Consider the following 16,055-nt stretch of genomic DNA (forward strand, 5'->3'; position numbering starts at 1 on the left):
AACATGAAGGAAATGAAGGAAATGTCTTTTTTTTTTTTTTTTTTTTTTTTTTTTTTTTTTTTCCTCAGTATTCTTCTCAGGCTTTTTGAGGTGCTCCCTTTGCTTTCAGTCAAAGGGTAGACATTATAAGGAAGGAAATACAGGCAGTGGCTTCTCCCTTCACTTCTGTTTCCAGCAATCCAAGTGCTGTGGTTCCTCCTGTGGGTAAAGTGGAGATTTTTTGTGGTCGCTACCTTTCTGGAGGTGATTTTTTTTTTTTTTACTGCTGCTGTTCAGGAAAGCAAAGGATATTTGGGACAGGGACACATGCACAGATTAGTGGAATAGTGTACCTTAACTTACTAAAGTGAGAAGTGTGAATTACTTTTTTAAACACATTTTTGTGTGGGATTCAAGCTTGATGTGGTAATCTGCAGCAACTGGGTGTGTTGGGGGACCAAGTCCCACCACTGCCTGCTAGCTCTTTTCTGTCCTTGGCAGCTACAAATTATTATTTCCCATTTTATGCTGGTATAGGCCTGTTGATTTGCATTGACAAGAGATTTGTATTCTCAGAACCTTTTTCATTTGCAAAAATGAGAACTTTGGCAAAGGGAAAAATCTCAGAGACTCTTCAAAGTAGTGTCTTTATTATATAATCTGATGAATTCTCTGTGGAGTGGGTTTGCTTTAACAATTATCACTTCATGTTTTTCAAAGTCTCTAGCAGTGGGAGTGTGTTTTCAGAGTGTCCTGTCTGGCTTTACCCTGTGGGTGACCTCATGCTGTGTGCCACAATGTGACAAGGTTACATTGCTGTTAATAATAAAAAGTGAACAAGAGCTTGAAATGTATGTGGAGGGAGGAGAAAGCACTGGAAGCCATTGGGATGAGGAGTATTTTGCATTGATTTTTGGTATTGACTTTCTATCCACAGCTTGTCTAGTTCTGCTGTCTTTATTTCTTTTTTTCCATCATTTACAACTAATGTAGAATGACCAATGAAATCAGGCCGGAATTTCCTTCTTAATCAAGATGGTGAAAATGCATTAGATATCTACAGAAGTTTCCATCGTTATGTTGCTAAGGGAATCTCACCTGATCTTCATAATGGTTCTCTGCAGAGACAAAAATACATGAAGGTTTCATCAGCAATTTAAGAGTTACTATTTCACCATTAAATAAAGCTTAATCTAGCTTAAAAATTTGAGTCAGAACAGAGCAATTGGAATCAGTAATGCTCATTCAACCCTCCTATTCTTTCTATTCGTTCAGGGTGAGATCTTTGTTGATTCACCTCCCTCTGCAGTGTGCAAAGAAGTACATACACACACACAGAGACTATTCAGTAGGTTGGTTCAAAGCCCATGTCTGGGCTTTCAGCAATTCATTATTAATTTCTGGGCCTTCTGCTGGCTTTCACAAAGATTACTTGAAGTTGTATTGAAGTATGTCTTTGCCACTGCCCTGCTGTGCAGTCCTGTATTTTACAGAGAATTTCACTGGGGTTTGGAAGAACTGGTAAAATCCAGTCATGGCCATGCTGGGATTAGGTCTTAGAGCTGATAACATGCTCTGAAATTTAGGTAATGATGCTGGCAATAAAATAGTAATTCACTATCACAAATAACATAAATGCTGCCTCTGTTCCCAACTTCCTACTCCCCAGAGATGTGCTGTGTACTACAAATTAAAACCCTGCTTCTGGAAAACTCAGGAAGGTTGGTTGCAGCAGGGCTCTTGGCAGGAGGGCACGTGCCCATTCAGGGTCTTCCATTAGAGCATCAAGCAAGCTACAGACTCCCTCACAGGTAGCTTCCACGGCTGGGAAGGACTGGCTCTGCACCTCCCTGCTCCATCCTTTCTCTGTGCTCTGACCACTTGCCTTGGTGGGAGCTCGAGGGGGTCTGTGCATGTGTTCCTCAGTAGCTGACACTGATAAAGGACATGCATGTAAAACACACATTGTAAAACTCCCCGTGATGATGGGCTGTGTAATTTAGATGAAGAGTCGCTAGAAATGAAATATTAAGGGGGTGAGTGTTCCAATTTCTTCTTCTTGTTAACTGCAGCTAAACATGTGACTATGTTATCAAAGGGGAAAGCATTAAATCACCAGTTCAATTTCATAGCCAAAAGCAAAGCAATTAAAATAAAATTTATACTAAGTGTTGAGGCAGGATTTTAGGTTGCAGGTAAAGAATATTTTTATTATCAGCTCTTGGATTCTCTCCCACCCCCTTACTGTTCCTCTTACTTATTTCACCTCAGGTTATGCCTAAGGAATGCAGTACTGTTGCAATTTCCCAACCAGAAATGCCTCTTTTAGTAACTAGTGCTATAAATCATACCTGATTATCATATTTGCTTGGATGAGAAAGGCATCTTGCACTTTTCAGTTATGTCAATTAAGATTGTGTTTATAGCGAAAAATATTTATAATATCTAAAATTAGGCGTTTTTATTCTGCTGATGTTTCATTGTTTATTTTTACATTATAGATGAAACTAAATTTAAAAAGGCACAAACAATAAGAGTAGATTGCATAGCAAGGCTGTGGAACACAAAAATGGCTCTGAGGGATCCTAGGAAAGAAACTGTTTTGCAAGGATCCACAATTTCCTTATCTGTATATGATATTTGTCTCTGATCCTCTGTGGAACCTGATTAACAGGGAATAATCTGGACCCATGAAAATAAAACCAGTAAATCCTCTATCATGTGGAACCACCTGGTTTGAATTATGTGGCAATGAAGAGGCATTGCTGCCAACTCAGCTATGGTGATGAGTCTGCCACTTCAGTGTTTCCTCATGGATTTTTCAGCAGAGCTGCATAGGGGAGCAAGATGTGATGGAAACAGCTGAATAATGAATTGTTGAAAAGATGTTAAGAGAATAGTTAGGAAAATGAAGGCCATAAATAGAGAAGATAGGGCACTGTTGGTGTTGGGCAGCATGGGACAATATTGTTTTTTTACCTGTGTGCTGCACAGATAGTCCTTGAGTTAAAAAATTACTTTAGTGCAAAATTGTGGAGTATTAATTTAATATGATTTTTGCTGCTAACACCTTATCTATCTCATTAGTTGTACCAAGGTATACTTAAAATCATTATAAAATACTAGACTAGTCGTTCTCCAGGAGCTGTAGGTTTTTTCAGATATGATGAAGACACCACCCCCCCAAAAAACCCCATGCAGTCTTCGTAAGCATTTAATTTTTCAGAGAGCTACAGCATCCTTCAAAATGCCACAATAAAACATTGCTGTGGTCACAGGGATTCTAGATCAATTACATGGGTAGCCTTCTACAATTCATCATTTGGAGATAGCATCTGTGTGTATTTGAGGGAGTAAGCCAGTCAGTATGGCAGGATGCATGTAGAAGTAGACAAAGTGGGTAAGAGTATTGGGCAAAAAATAGAGTGAAAGAGAAATGGTGGATGGTGGCATAAGGCATGTGCTGATGGGATGAGATATTTAAAATAATTACTCCCAATATAATGGCATGAAGAAAGAATTGCTCCTTTTGATATAGTATTCTATTGTTCAGCCCCAGCCATTAGTAAAATCAGATCGAGGGGGTTGAAAAGGTAAGGTATGAGCTGAATGAAAATGGGTAGAGTTATTTCAATGTATTGTACTGCTTGGCTAATGCAGGTAAATGGAAAATTAGAGAAAAACAGCATTTCCCTCACCTCTTCCCTTCCACCCTCCCTCTGTATAAGCATCCACTGGTGTCTCTCAGAGTGTTTGGAAAGATTAAAGAGGTGCAATAAATAAGGAGGTGAATTTGTTACAGAAATTTTGCATTCCTTCTTGGATAGCAGAATTTGTTTCATCAGTGCTTGAGATCCTGGAGATTCTTTCATAAGTGAAATCAAAGCCAAAGCAAGCCTGGGGAGTACATTTGGGAGTACATTTATGTAGTAAAGTAGGAGCAGTCATTCTAGGGAACAGAGCTATTTTCCTGAGAATGAGGTGATTATTTGGCTTTGTTTTCTAATGGGCAGTAATATATTTGTGAGCAGTAGCAGCATAACCTTTTATTTGTAGTGGACTTACGTGATGGTAACTCTTCCAGCTAAGCATGAAGTAGTTAGATTCAGAATGAATTCTTGTGCATTAAGAGCCTTTGAAGAAGAAAGATGGGTGAAAGAGTGGTACTAAGGGAGAGTAGTCCAGTTAGATTTATAATATATAACTCTTCCCACTTCTTTCCTTGTAGTCATTTGGTGAGGTTTCTATCCTGGCTTCTAGCCAGGGGAAAGCAATTAGGTCCCTCTGTGCCCCAGGGAACAAATTGGTGAGCACTGGTGAGCAACACTTCTGTAAGGGAATGGGCTTCACAGATATTTACACGTTTGTTGGTGTGTATGGATCTGTGAGGGTACATGTTCACATCAGACCCTTGTCGTTGCTCGGGGTTTCAGTGTCAAAGCTGATCCCAAACTTCAAAGCTTGCAGTTGCCTGGAGTTGTGCTGTGCTGGGAGACTGTGACAGGATAGCTCACAATTTACTCTTTGGCTTAACATACCGTCTTTGGTGGAAAGAATTCGTCCCACATATGTCTTGTGATAAGCCTTTTTTTCCCCTCACTGTCTTCTTCTTAACAGTTGGGAGATTCCCAAAGCATGTGCTGCTTTCTGGAAAAATGTATACCACACCTGATGGAGAACAGGAAAAGCCAGTGGTTTTTGATGCTTTCTGTACTGTTTAGTTTCTGTTGCTCTGCCAAACATGATTATTGTGGTGAATTTAAGCAATATTTTCTTTATTGGCTACCTGTCGCTGTACCTGTCGCTGTACCTATGTTGCATTTATTATATCTACTAGGATGAACCTCAGGAACACCAACACTTTACTTACAACACCTGTAGAAATGTTTTTTTTTTTTTATTCCTGAATTAACACTTGGAGAGAAGCTTTAAGAAAACTTCTCCTCTGAAAAGTTAACATGTACAAATATGGTTATTTACTAACTTTGAAAATGCATGGCTGATGGATGAAAGCATTTATAATATGAAAAATTGAACACAACATCTTTTATAAAAAGAATAAAAAGAAGAGTGATTTTGGAACTGTTTTTAAGATAAATTACATGAAGAAGCAAGCTAAGATCATTATGGGACTTACAGCTACAAGGGTTTATTTCTAATTTCATATTTTATAAGGGAAGCTTTGAAAATGCATTGTATTTGAATGGCAATATTTTTCTGAGCTTCTCTCTTACCATTCACTGAATTTAGCTGTTACCTGCTGCAGAGTCCTTGGCAATATTGCCAGGATGTTGCTCTGACTGTGGGTAGAGAGCACAGATCTCTGCTGGTTTATGGTGTAGTGCTGTTCTCAGGAATATGCTGAGAATAAATGCTGTTTCTGTAACCCCTGAAATCCCCTGTGTTTTCACTCTACAAAGAGCAAACAGCTTCTCATGTTGTAGGCTTGCTCCTGCAGATTTCTGACACCCAACAACTTCTGTAGGGCCAGCACCAGTTTATATGGGATTATAGGGCCAGAACCTGTTTGTATGGGATTACTTCCATTTTACAGTTCAAGTGGTCTGGTTATAATCAGCAGAAGTTGCAGTCACAGAATGGTTTGAGTTGGAAGGGGCACCTATTTCCAACCCCCTTGCCATGGGAAAGGACTTTCCAAGAGAACACTACCAGGGATGGGGCACCACAGCTCCTCTGGGTGTGCTGCTCTTACTTCACCACCCTCACATGAAAGAATTTCTTCCCAGTGTCTAATCTAAACCCACCCTCTGTCAGTTTGAAACCTTAGAATGAAGCAGTTTCTCAGTATTTCTCCCAGGCCACCTGCCATTACATCTTGCTCTTATCAGAGCACTTAATACAGTTCAAGAGGCAGCAGCCATCACTGTCCTTTTTTTTTTTCCTCTCTGAAGGACACCAGGTCATTTTCCTGAAATGCAGAATTCTTTCTTCAAGTAGCTGCTGGTATTCCTGAGAATGTTAAAACACCTGGGGGTGTCAAAGCACCTCTCTGCCATAATGTCCATGAGAGGATGTAATGAATGTTCCTCAGAATCCACAAATGCCTTCCAGCAGAGTGTCCTCAAAGGCATTGATCTGCCTGTATGGAGTCCAAGGGGCCAGGGAGTAGCTGGAGAGCAGGGAAGGTGGCACTGTTTTGGGTAAAAGTCCTGAATTCTGGTGGTCAGGCACACCCAAAATGAGAAGCAGCTTGCCTGTTACATGGCCTCTCACAGGCCACTGAGGGGAAGAGTAAATTCAGCAGTGTCCTTAAAGAAAAGTTCTTACGCCCACTCAGGCACACGCCTTAGCAGCCTGTTCTGTTGCTGTGCATTCTAAACAGAAATATCAGTATAGTTTCAAAGAATAATTAGAAGGAAAAAAATGAAAAGGCTTGAGTAATCCCAGATAAAGCAATCTTTTTAAACTTCAGTTAGTTCTAAGCATCATAGCAGCTGCTACAGCAGTACAAGCAGAATTTTGACTTGTTTTTCCTAGTTGCTTTGGCATACTGGAGCAAATGACTGAGCTGCTGCTGTTAGCCAAAACCTGTTTCCCCAAATGTTTCATTCTGCTTTCTGTGATTATTTTTAATCCGTGTTCTCTTAAGCTGTGTTATCATATGTGAATTCTGGCTGCGTATTTTTTTAAAGTAACTTATTTGCAACTGTCAGAGATACCTTATGAATTAATTATCAACCATCCCTAAGAGCTATAGCTGCAAACATTTTTAAAAAAAGTAATGCCTGTGAACATTTTCTATTAATGTATTTATCAAATGAATGCACTTAGGGTTAGGAAAACAGCTCCTTTCTATTTAAAACAACACCATACTGATGTGTTAATGTTAAAGAAAAATGTAAGTAATGGCAGCTTTTGAACTGATTGAAATGATCTTTTAGGAAAACTTGAGCTTAAATAAACTGGTTTATCCTAAAAGATCTCAAGGTTCTTTGGGACTGTCCCACCAAACCAGTGCACATAATTTGCCAGTATAATGATGGAAAATCACAAAGGAACAGCAAATTTTCAGTTTTCTTTAGAGAGAAGTGGAATTTAGTAGCATAATAGAAGGAAAAACTTCTTGCAGATAGGGACACTACATAGTCTGAACAGCAAGATTTAAAGAGCTGAGTGCTGCCTTTCATGATAGAATTGTGTTGTCTTGAGGAATGATGACCAAAACAGACTACAGATAAAATTCTCTGACTCCAGAGAGTCAGGGAATTGGTCAGATCACTGGTGATTCAGGCTATGGAAATCTGTGGAGGTGGGCGGAGCCCCGGCTGCTCTGCCCTGGAGGGAGCCAAGCTGAGGAGTCAAGGAAGAATTTCGCAACTTCAGCCAGAGCACCTAAGACAAAGGCAAACCTCCTAGCCACGGCGACCTGGCTGAAGACCCACAAGCCCCCTCGAGATTTTATGTAGATCTGTTACAATTGATTGGTTCTGTACCCTTTTCCTCCCACCCTGGTGTCCCATAAAAACCTCTAAGTTTCCTCTGGTCAGCAGAGGTTCCTCGTCCCTGGATCCCTTTCGCTGGTACCCTCTCAATAAAGTACCACCTGCGGAAATTCCATACGAGACCTCTCTCTCTCTCACCACGACCAGCTAAAAGAGGGACTAACTCGCAAGGGCATGAGCTAAGAGCACTGAGCTGAAATCACTGAAAGCTGAAATCACTGAGCTAAAAAATCACTGCTCTGCCCGATGCTGAGAGGCCCCTCTGCCAGCTGAGGAGCGCCCTGACCCCCCAAGGAGCTGTTTCTAACGAGACATCCTTTGGGGTGGCTGTGGCTCTCTGGGTCCCAAGCGGCGGACCCCATCCACCAGCTGACATAGAAATCAATTATGTTTTTCAAATTTTCATTTTTTATCAGCAAAAAATCATAACCTTAAGTAAAGAGGCTAATGATTTGTGTGTTATTGTAAGGAATAACAAGGATTAAGTAGGGGATTGTATTGTGCCTAGGCAATATTTTAACACTTAAGGCTTCAGTAGGATGGATTTTAGGAAACAACCACGTTCCCAGGTAGTTTACTACTGTGGCTGAGAAACAGGTAGCAAAATGTTGTGATTTCATTATGAGAATAATCAGTTGCTTCCTTGAGTGTGAGTGGTGAAAGTCTTTGAGCTTAATACTGTTGAAATAAAGACCAGGAAGGTACCTTCACTTGAATTTTTATTTTTGCCCTTCTCAGGAATGCTATGATTGTTTGGGGCTGGTCTGCACTGGGAAGTATGACTGTTCAAGTGTGATTTACATGTGAATGTGTGCTTTAAAGTATCTGTTTGTTTAGTTTTTTAAGCTGATAGTTGTACAGTTTCCTTCCCTAGAGGGGCAATTGAATAGGCAGAAAGCAGATTTGGAATATTGAAACTCTTGTCCTGATCATAAAGTGGGTATATCAATGTAAAGCACTTTTATGCTGTGCCCAGAGGAAGAGGCTGCACCATTTTAATGATGCTCTAAAAGTCAAAGTGATAATACTTCCTGATATTATTATATTGATAGTTATTTTATTACCTTTGGATTCCCAGGTGATGCTACTCCAGCCCTAATTTATGAAGGCATTTTTCACTAGTTAGTTACTTAATGACACTAAGGGTAATATTTCTCAGCCTTGTTGAAAGGGACTTTTTTCTTTGGCTTATCTGTTCTTGTTTTGGGCTCTTTCAGTGCCCCTGAATGGGCAGTAGCTCCATCCCCAAGGCACAGTTGTGCTGCTGCCCTGCCTTGGAGGAGGTGAATTGCTACCAAGGAGGCTGCTAAACAGTTTTAAAGCTAGCCTAAACATTTGCTGCCAGTAATTAGTCTTTTACTCAGGCAGCTGGGGGAGGCTGAGCTGTTGCCAGCTCATGGGGAACTGCTGACTGCTGTGTCTAGTGCTTTATGGCTCCCTGAGGGTTCTGGTGCACAGTCTGAGAAACCAGGCCTGTGGTAAAGGTAAAAACCAGGTGTGAGGTATGTTAGATGTATGAGAAAGAAGACAGGCAGTGGGAGGGTGAAAAGGAAAAATAGAAAGGCAAGTGGAGCTGCAGTCAAGTGAGTTTGACAGTGGAAAGGAGATAAGAGCAGGAGAGGACAGAGTCAAGGAGAATTTGGAGAGCAAGTAAATAAAATGAACAAGGAGCAGCTAAGTCACTGGAGTAAAAATGGCATATGTTCATTTTTGCATAAGCATGAGGCGGCCAAAATTTTAGAACCTGTCTCATGCTCCACTACTGCTGTGCTCTGCTGTTTTGGAAACTTCATTGATATGATTCCATTTGCTTCTGAACATACTTTAAGATTTGACATTACTTAAATAGTAACACTGTTTGATTTCACGTTTTTAGAAATCTTGATTATGTAGACCAGGGTCTAACACATTCAAATCACTGTGTAGTACTGACTTGAATAAAAGAGGGGAGGGGAATCCTCCCACATATTAATAATCATGAATTAGAGATCAGAGCTTCCTGCAAAGCTGGGGGTTTCCCCTCCTGTTTTTGATTTTATGCCTTTGCTTCCTTACAGAGTTCTCAAAAATTCTAATTTAGTTTGGTACAGTCTAGCCCCCAACTGTAAAGTGAGTAACTGGGAGACAGTTGCAAATAGAGTAAGTGATTCTGATAAAAATATGTAATCTGTTAGTGCTCTGGAACACTTCATATTGTGCTTCATTTTGTTTTGGTTTGTATGTTAGTATCTTTCCATAGTTAAACTGAAACTGAAGCCCCAAACAGCAGGTTCACTACACTACTAATGTGTAAAGGGATTACTGTTAAGTGCATGAAAGAGTGGTGTACAATTCCAGAGGCAAAGAGGGCTTTGTTTCAGGATTGTTTTCCCCATGGTTATTACAGAACTAACAGTTTAAAAAACAATGGGTCTGTTTCACATTGGGGTGAATGGACAAAACTCCATTTCCATTAATAGGTAATGTGTCTTCTTTACAGCTGAAATTATTTTGGTTTGATGTGACTTATTGGACAGGACAAACAGTAAAGAGATGCTCTAGTTGAGATCTGATGTCTTGTAATCTTTAAACATCACAGATATTTAGTAATAGGATTCTAAGGCAGGCATGAGAAGAGTTAAGTGGTTTGGACAGTTTGTCAAGTACATTTGCAGATGAGAAAACCTCTTTCCTTGGCCATGGGTTGAACACCATTTGTATTGTCTTCCCCTCCCACCTTGTTTGGTTGGCTGGTGTAGGGTGTCACCTGTCAGGTGCTAAGCAGGCAGCTCCACTGAGCTCCTTTCCTTGTGTTTTATCCCAGTGTACTCACAGCATTGCTGAGTGCCCTGGCACAACTAAGGAAAGGTATTCTCTTTTATTATTGCCTCAGAGTTCACATGCACTATTTATTGCAGTGAGGAGTAATGGTGGTAGCTGATGAGATGTAGGCTGTGTGAGTGATGCTGTAAGGAGAGCTCTGTGCTGATAATGAACCCTGTTCCCCTGACTGCTGAGAAGACACTTGAACCCAGTGGGGTAGCAGTCCCTTCCCAGTAACACACCAGTCCTTGCTGAAAGCTGGAGCCCCAATGTCTCTGTTGTTGCAAAATGTGAGCTGATGCAGATGGAAGCTGGTGATATGTGCGTGATAATTATGCTGTGTCAAGTCTCATTTTAAAGACCATAAGTATACCTTTGTAAAAGAAAAACAAACTACTTCACCAGCCTAGAGAGAAGCATAAATCATGTATTTTTGTCATCTCCAAAGACCACTAGAAGATGAGCTTTAATATTTCAAATGCGACAAGCAATCCATACACATGAATCACAATTTGAGTTCCATTACAGCTGAGCTGATATATACCACTGTGTGCTTTATGGGTTTTACTCTAACAATATTAAGTAAAAACTCAAAGCTTTTTGTGATGAATACCTAACCTTTTACAAGTATTTGTAGCACTGTGGTCCAGAGCAACAGATTTAGTGTTGCCCTACAGGCTTTAATAAGAAAATTCTGTTGCCAGTTTTGACCTCTCAATATTACTCTCTCTAAAGAAAAATGCAGGTATTAGTGGAAGGCTAATACTGCAAATGTAAATGAAAATCTGAAATGCTGAAAGGGTTTATGGAAAATGTAACCCTTAAAGATTGAAAAGACAGTTAAACAAATGAACAAAGTTTGAAGAGACTTTTTTTTTTTTTTTTTAACTTCTGCTTCCTTTGATAGGCCCAGGCATTTTCTTCCTGGGCTCTGGAACTTCTGCAGCAACCTAGTGCCAGTTTTCTCAATTCTTCTATTTGTAGTCAAGTCATCACTTGGAGTCCTTAGTCTCCTTTTGAGATATTCTCTCATGGCAGTATTTTCATATAGGTAGTGAATTTTCTTTTTATCTCTGGGTATTCTCATATTTTTTGTTACAGCAATCTGGGCCTTTCTTGCAATGAACCAAAGTTCAAGTTACTTCACCTTTGAGACTTTTAATCCTCTCACTTCCCCTTGGGGGAATAAAGAGAAGTGTAGTGAGGCAGCTGGAGATGAAGGGTAGTGCATAAGGTTAATTTTCAAGTGAATTGGTTGCTGTTTTGACGTTCTTGCTTTCTTTGCAGACATCTTTTCATTCCTTTTCCTTTTATGCTAGAAAATTATTAGATATGCAAGAGCAAAACTCCTCAAAGCTATGCTCCAAAAGCCTATTAAAAATAGGCTGCAAGCAGATCAGTGTGAACACACGTCAACACCTGAGTGTTTCCCAAGTGGCTCGAGCACTCAGTGGTGTGATAACAAGACATGTGGGAGGATTTTTCCTGGCTTTTATCTTTCATATAGTGATGCTCCTGACTTTTTAAAATTCATTTAATCAAGCGGCACTGCAACTGAAACAACAGAAGTGTAAGAATGAGATAGTTTAAGGTGTTTGCAGTGGTATACAAAGTTATTTGCCTCCAGGCCATCAGTTCTAATTCATCTCGAGTTGGCAGCAGTCAGAAATCGCTGCCAACTGACAGCTGTTTGCTGAGCAGCATGAAGATATTTAGCTGGTAGCTCCTGCTGGACAGATGTCTGTAATGTAGGAAGTGTGAGTGTAGCTGGCATGTGTTTCATTTTCAGAGCCTGGAAGATGGAGGTGTACCTCAACTGCAGCTGCTTCAGTTTAGGAAGTTTAAACAAGATACCTGATTTTAGGTAACCAAGAACTCAGCATGTGCACAATTAAACTCCAACCCCTCCTCCCATTCTGAGGCTGAATGCTGATATATTAGCAAGTTTTGGTGCTAATCACTTGCTGTGTGTCTTAGTTTGGAAAGACAGATGTCTGCCAGGGAAAAGCTGGAGCTCCCCTTGGAATGGAGAATGTACAACACCCCCCCCCCCCCCCCCCCGAATTATGATTTTGAAATTAAGGAGCTTTCAGGCAAAGGTATGGGAATAGGAATAGCAGTTCTTTACTAGGAATATTAAAAATGTAGCAGTATAAAAAAGCAAATGAAAAGAAGAAGAAAACACTGACAGAGTCAGAACACGACTTGACACGCTGTTGGTCAGGGTGTTGGGAGCAGTCCCGTTAAGTCCTCCTGGACTGACAGATGTGGTTCTGCTGGAGTAGAGATGATCCTGTAGAAAGGTGTAGTTTTCCTCTGAAGGTCCAGTGGTGGTGAGATGGGTCCGGTCTTCCTCTGGGAATCTGATGCAAACAGGCTGTCCTGGTGTTCTGAATCCAGGTTTTATTCAGGTGGGAATGCTTGGCTCCTCCCCCTGGATGGAGCATCTCCCACTGGGATGATGTAATTGTATCAGCCATGCAGTGAGCCTCGATGGCCCATTAACAGCAGATATCCCCTGGAGGGAGGATGGGTGGTGGAAGAGATAAGAACCCTGTCCCACCTGGTTTTAACAGCTGGACCATTAAGAGAAGACACCTGCCCCCTCCCTGCTGGAGCCATGAGGAATGGGGTCATGCAAGAGATAAAGGAAAAAAACCCCCACACCTTCCCAGGTGGTTTCAACAGATGGGAATAGAACATATGTTGCATTTCAACCCAAGATACTGTTTCCGTAAGCGCTGTGTGGAGGGAGAAGGGGGACTGCAGAGGGCTGTGCAGAGGAATGTGATGGGAGGCTGCACTGTGGAGTCACCAACTCACTGGCACTCCACAAGCCAAGGAGGCTCTTCAGCTGTGTTGTTAATTGATACCTTTCCAGAGTGCAAGCAATCAATAGCTGAAAGAAAGTAGTGGGGGGAAAAAAATGTCTCTGATTCATCTTTCTTTGTGTTGGACATATGTAACACTAGAATTAATATTTTGAAAACCGTGAATTACTTCATGTAAAATCTGCACTGTTAAGCAGAAAATCTATCCTGCTAAAAAAAACAATAAAGAAGATTCTTCACTAAAATGTCTGGTTTTGTGGAAAAGGAAGGGGGAAGATTTTACAGTTTACAATCTCACAGAGCTTTGAGATATTTAAACAGGCAAGTAAATGATAGGTTTGAGTCACTATTGTGAAAATAGTTTTGGATTTTGGATTTGCAGCAGCAATAGAGATTACTTAAGCAGACACATGAGGTCAAGTTTTTGCTGCTCCTTAATCATGGAGTTTGGTTTTTTTTTTTTTTTGCTTTGACATGATGCAAACTATAAAAAGGGCTTAGGTGATTGGTTCTCTCTTCTTGTGTGACATGTGGAGGTGGCACAGAGCCCTGGCCACTAACTCCTGCAGCAGAACTGTGTGCCCAGGGCCAGGGCATTGCCAGAACACTTGGGTGAATCTGGAGGTGTGGAGAACTTGCTGTTCAACTGGGCAGTGGAATCTGCTCCTGCACTGTCCTGGCAAACATTGTGTGGCATATCTGACCAGCACTGCAGCTGGGACCATGCTGTATGGAGTTACTGTGCCTTTAAGAGTTAGGATTTTCAGTATTGCATACTTTGACACTATTTTATGTGTTTGAAAACTACATCAGCTTTTGGTTTTTAACATTGCAAAAAAAAAAAACCAAATGTATGTTACTTTTCCAGAATTAAAAAAAGAAATGGTGTTTCATGAAGAACAGTGGGAAGGAACACATTGGTATGATATGGGAGTTTTAGCTCTATTTTAAGGAATATTTTTTACTGAATTTGCCTTGCTTTTTAGTGCAAGTGTTTAAACAGACTGCCTTTGGAGTTGTAAACGGAATTTATCTTCTGTAACGTCATGTTATTCATTTCACTGAGCGTGCCTGTAACTTCCCTGGGTGGTTCTTCCCTGCAGACATTGATGAGTGTGCTGCCAAGATGCACTACTGCCACGCCAACACTGTGTGTGTCAACCTGCCTGGATCCTACCGCTGCGACTGTGTCGCGGGATATGTCCGTGTGGATGACTTCTCCTGCACAGGTGAGTGCTGGCACCCTGGGCACTGGGAATTTTAGGCTTTCTGTGCTGACAGGCACTGACCCCCAGGAAAACACTGCATTTCACCTGAGGCCATGGAGAAGGCTTCCAAAATTGAATGACAGCACTGGGATTATGGGTGTGTAGTTTGAATAAAAGCATGTGATATCACATGGTGGAAGACTTGGAGTTTAAGGTTTTAGAATATATATATATAATTTATATATACATAAAGCAAGATGGAGGTTTTAGGTTGTAGGTTAGTCCTTCTTTTTCACCTTCTTCATGGGTCTGGGTGGTATTTTGTAATTGGATAGAAAAGTCCACATTGTGGGCCACGGGTGGTTGGTTTTTGGGTTAAAAGTAAAAATAATTTAAGTATTGTTGGGATTTTTTTAGAGAGTGTTATATTTGGATTGATTGAGGGTGAGCAATTCTAGACTGGGCCCTTTGGCCTGCAGAGCTCTGGGCCCCTGAGCCCACAGGGCCTGCAGGCCACAGTGACACGGTTAGAAATTCATAGTTGTGGTGCAGTAGAAAACTCACAGTTTATATTAAGGTGTTCTGGGATGTAATGGGTTTCTTAATGTAGAATTGTAGTTCTAACGCTTTAGCTACCTTAAGACTTGGATAAGGGTTGTTTGCATTCTTTGTATAGCCTGTAACTGTAAACTATGTGTTGAACCTATATAACTCACTGCGGGCTGATAATAAGGGGGAATTCGACATGGAAGCCGCATTGGTTAAACGTGTCGTCTGTTCTGTCTGATCTCCTAATAGTCAGGGACCCTTGCTACAATGTGTTATTTCATAATTGGACAATTTGTGCTTAAAACGCCTTGCAAAGAGGTAGATACGGCTCCATTTTTTAGTTTGTTATCTGGAAGTGCTGTAGAACTCATGTCTTGAGAGACTGTAATATAGATAAGGATTAATAAATACCTGAGTCTGAACATGAAACACCATCTTGAGCATTTAATCCTGACCCTGGCAGAGAAGGTAAAAGCAATAGGTGAGCTCTCAGGTGCAGCAGCAGCACGGTTGCACTCCATGTCTTGTGTGCATACCCTACCTTCTGTCTAGTCCCAAATGCCACACAGCAGCTGGCCCTTTGCCAGGATAAAATTCAGGTGCAAGGAGGGTGGATGGATGTGGTAGGATGTGCCTGTCCCCTGTATGGGCCCTTTGTGATGAACTTGGAAGGTGGCTGAAGAAGGGCTGTGGTGCACCCACTGAAGGCCCTTGCCAGCCAAGACACGGTCCCTTCATGTCCCACATCTGCCCTCTGTGCAAGGTGCAGAGGCTGGGATCACATGTGTTGTGAGAAGAAACAAGACTTGATCAGCTGTGGCCTGAAACTGGTCAGTGGATTGAAATGTGAGAAGTTACCCAGGAGGAGAAGCTTTCTGGACAGAGCCGAGTCAAATATGCAAAAGGAAAACTGAAATTTACAGAGTTCATAAATCCAGTTATTGTTAGGTCATTCGGAAATTGTTGTTAATGCTGAGAATTAATTTCTCAAGAGCTATGTATGGCATGTTGTTCAGAAAAGACAGCAAGTGGATAGCATTAGACAATAAAATGGTTCTTTTAAAGATATCAGTCTGCAAAATGACCTCTAAAAATGCCTAGTGGAAAGTAGGTAGGGCCTCATTTCCATTTAGGACTTTTTAAGGGACCTTCTCTGGCAGTCTCAGAAAAAAAGAGGGAAGCTGCTGAACTGCTCATCCCAATTCTATCTAGCTGGATAACAT

At 41.1% G+C, this 16,055-nt stretch overlaps 1 protein-coding gene across 2 annotated transcripts in view; it reads left to right on the forward strand.

Annotated features, from left to right (window-relative positions):
- Nucleotides 1-16,055, forward strand: part of NELL1 (neural EGFL like 1) — a 297,295-nt gene that overhangs the window by 132,877 nt on the left and 148,363 nt on the right. For both annotated transcript variants that reach the window (XM_066320542.1, XM_066320543.1), the window contains exon 12: nucleotides 14,179-14,304. In XM_066320542.1, the coding sequence (XP_066176639.1) occupies nucleotides 14,179-14,304 (126 nt within the window). The remainder of the gene's footprint in view (nucleotides 1-14,178; nucleotides 14,305-16,055) is intronic.

Source organism: Sylvia atricapilla, chromosome 6, assembly GCF_009819655.1.
Source record: "Sylvia atricapilla isolate bSylAtr1 chromosome 6, bSylAtr1.pri, whole genome shotgun sequence".
Lineage (NCBI taxonomy): Eukaryota > Metazoa > Chordata > Aves > Passeriformes > Sylviidae > Sylvia > Sylvia atricapilla.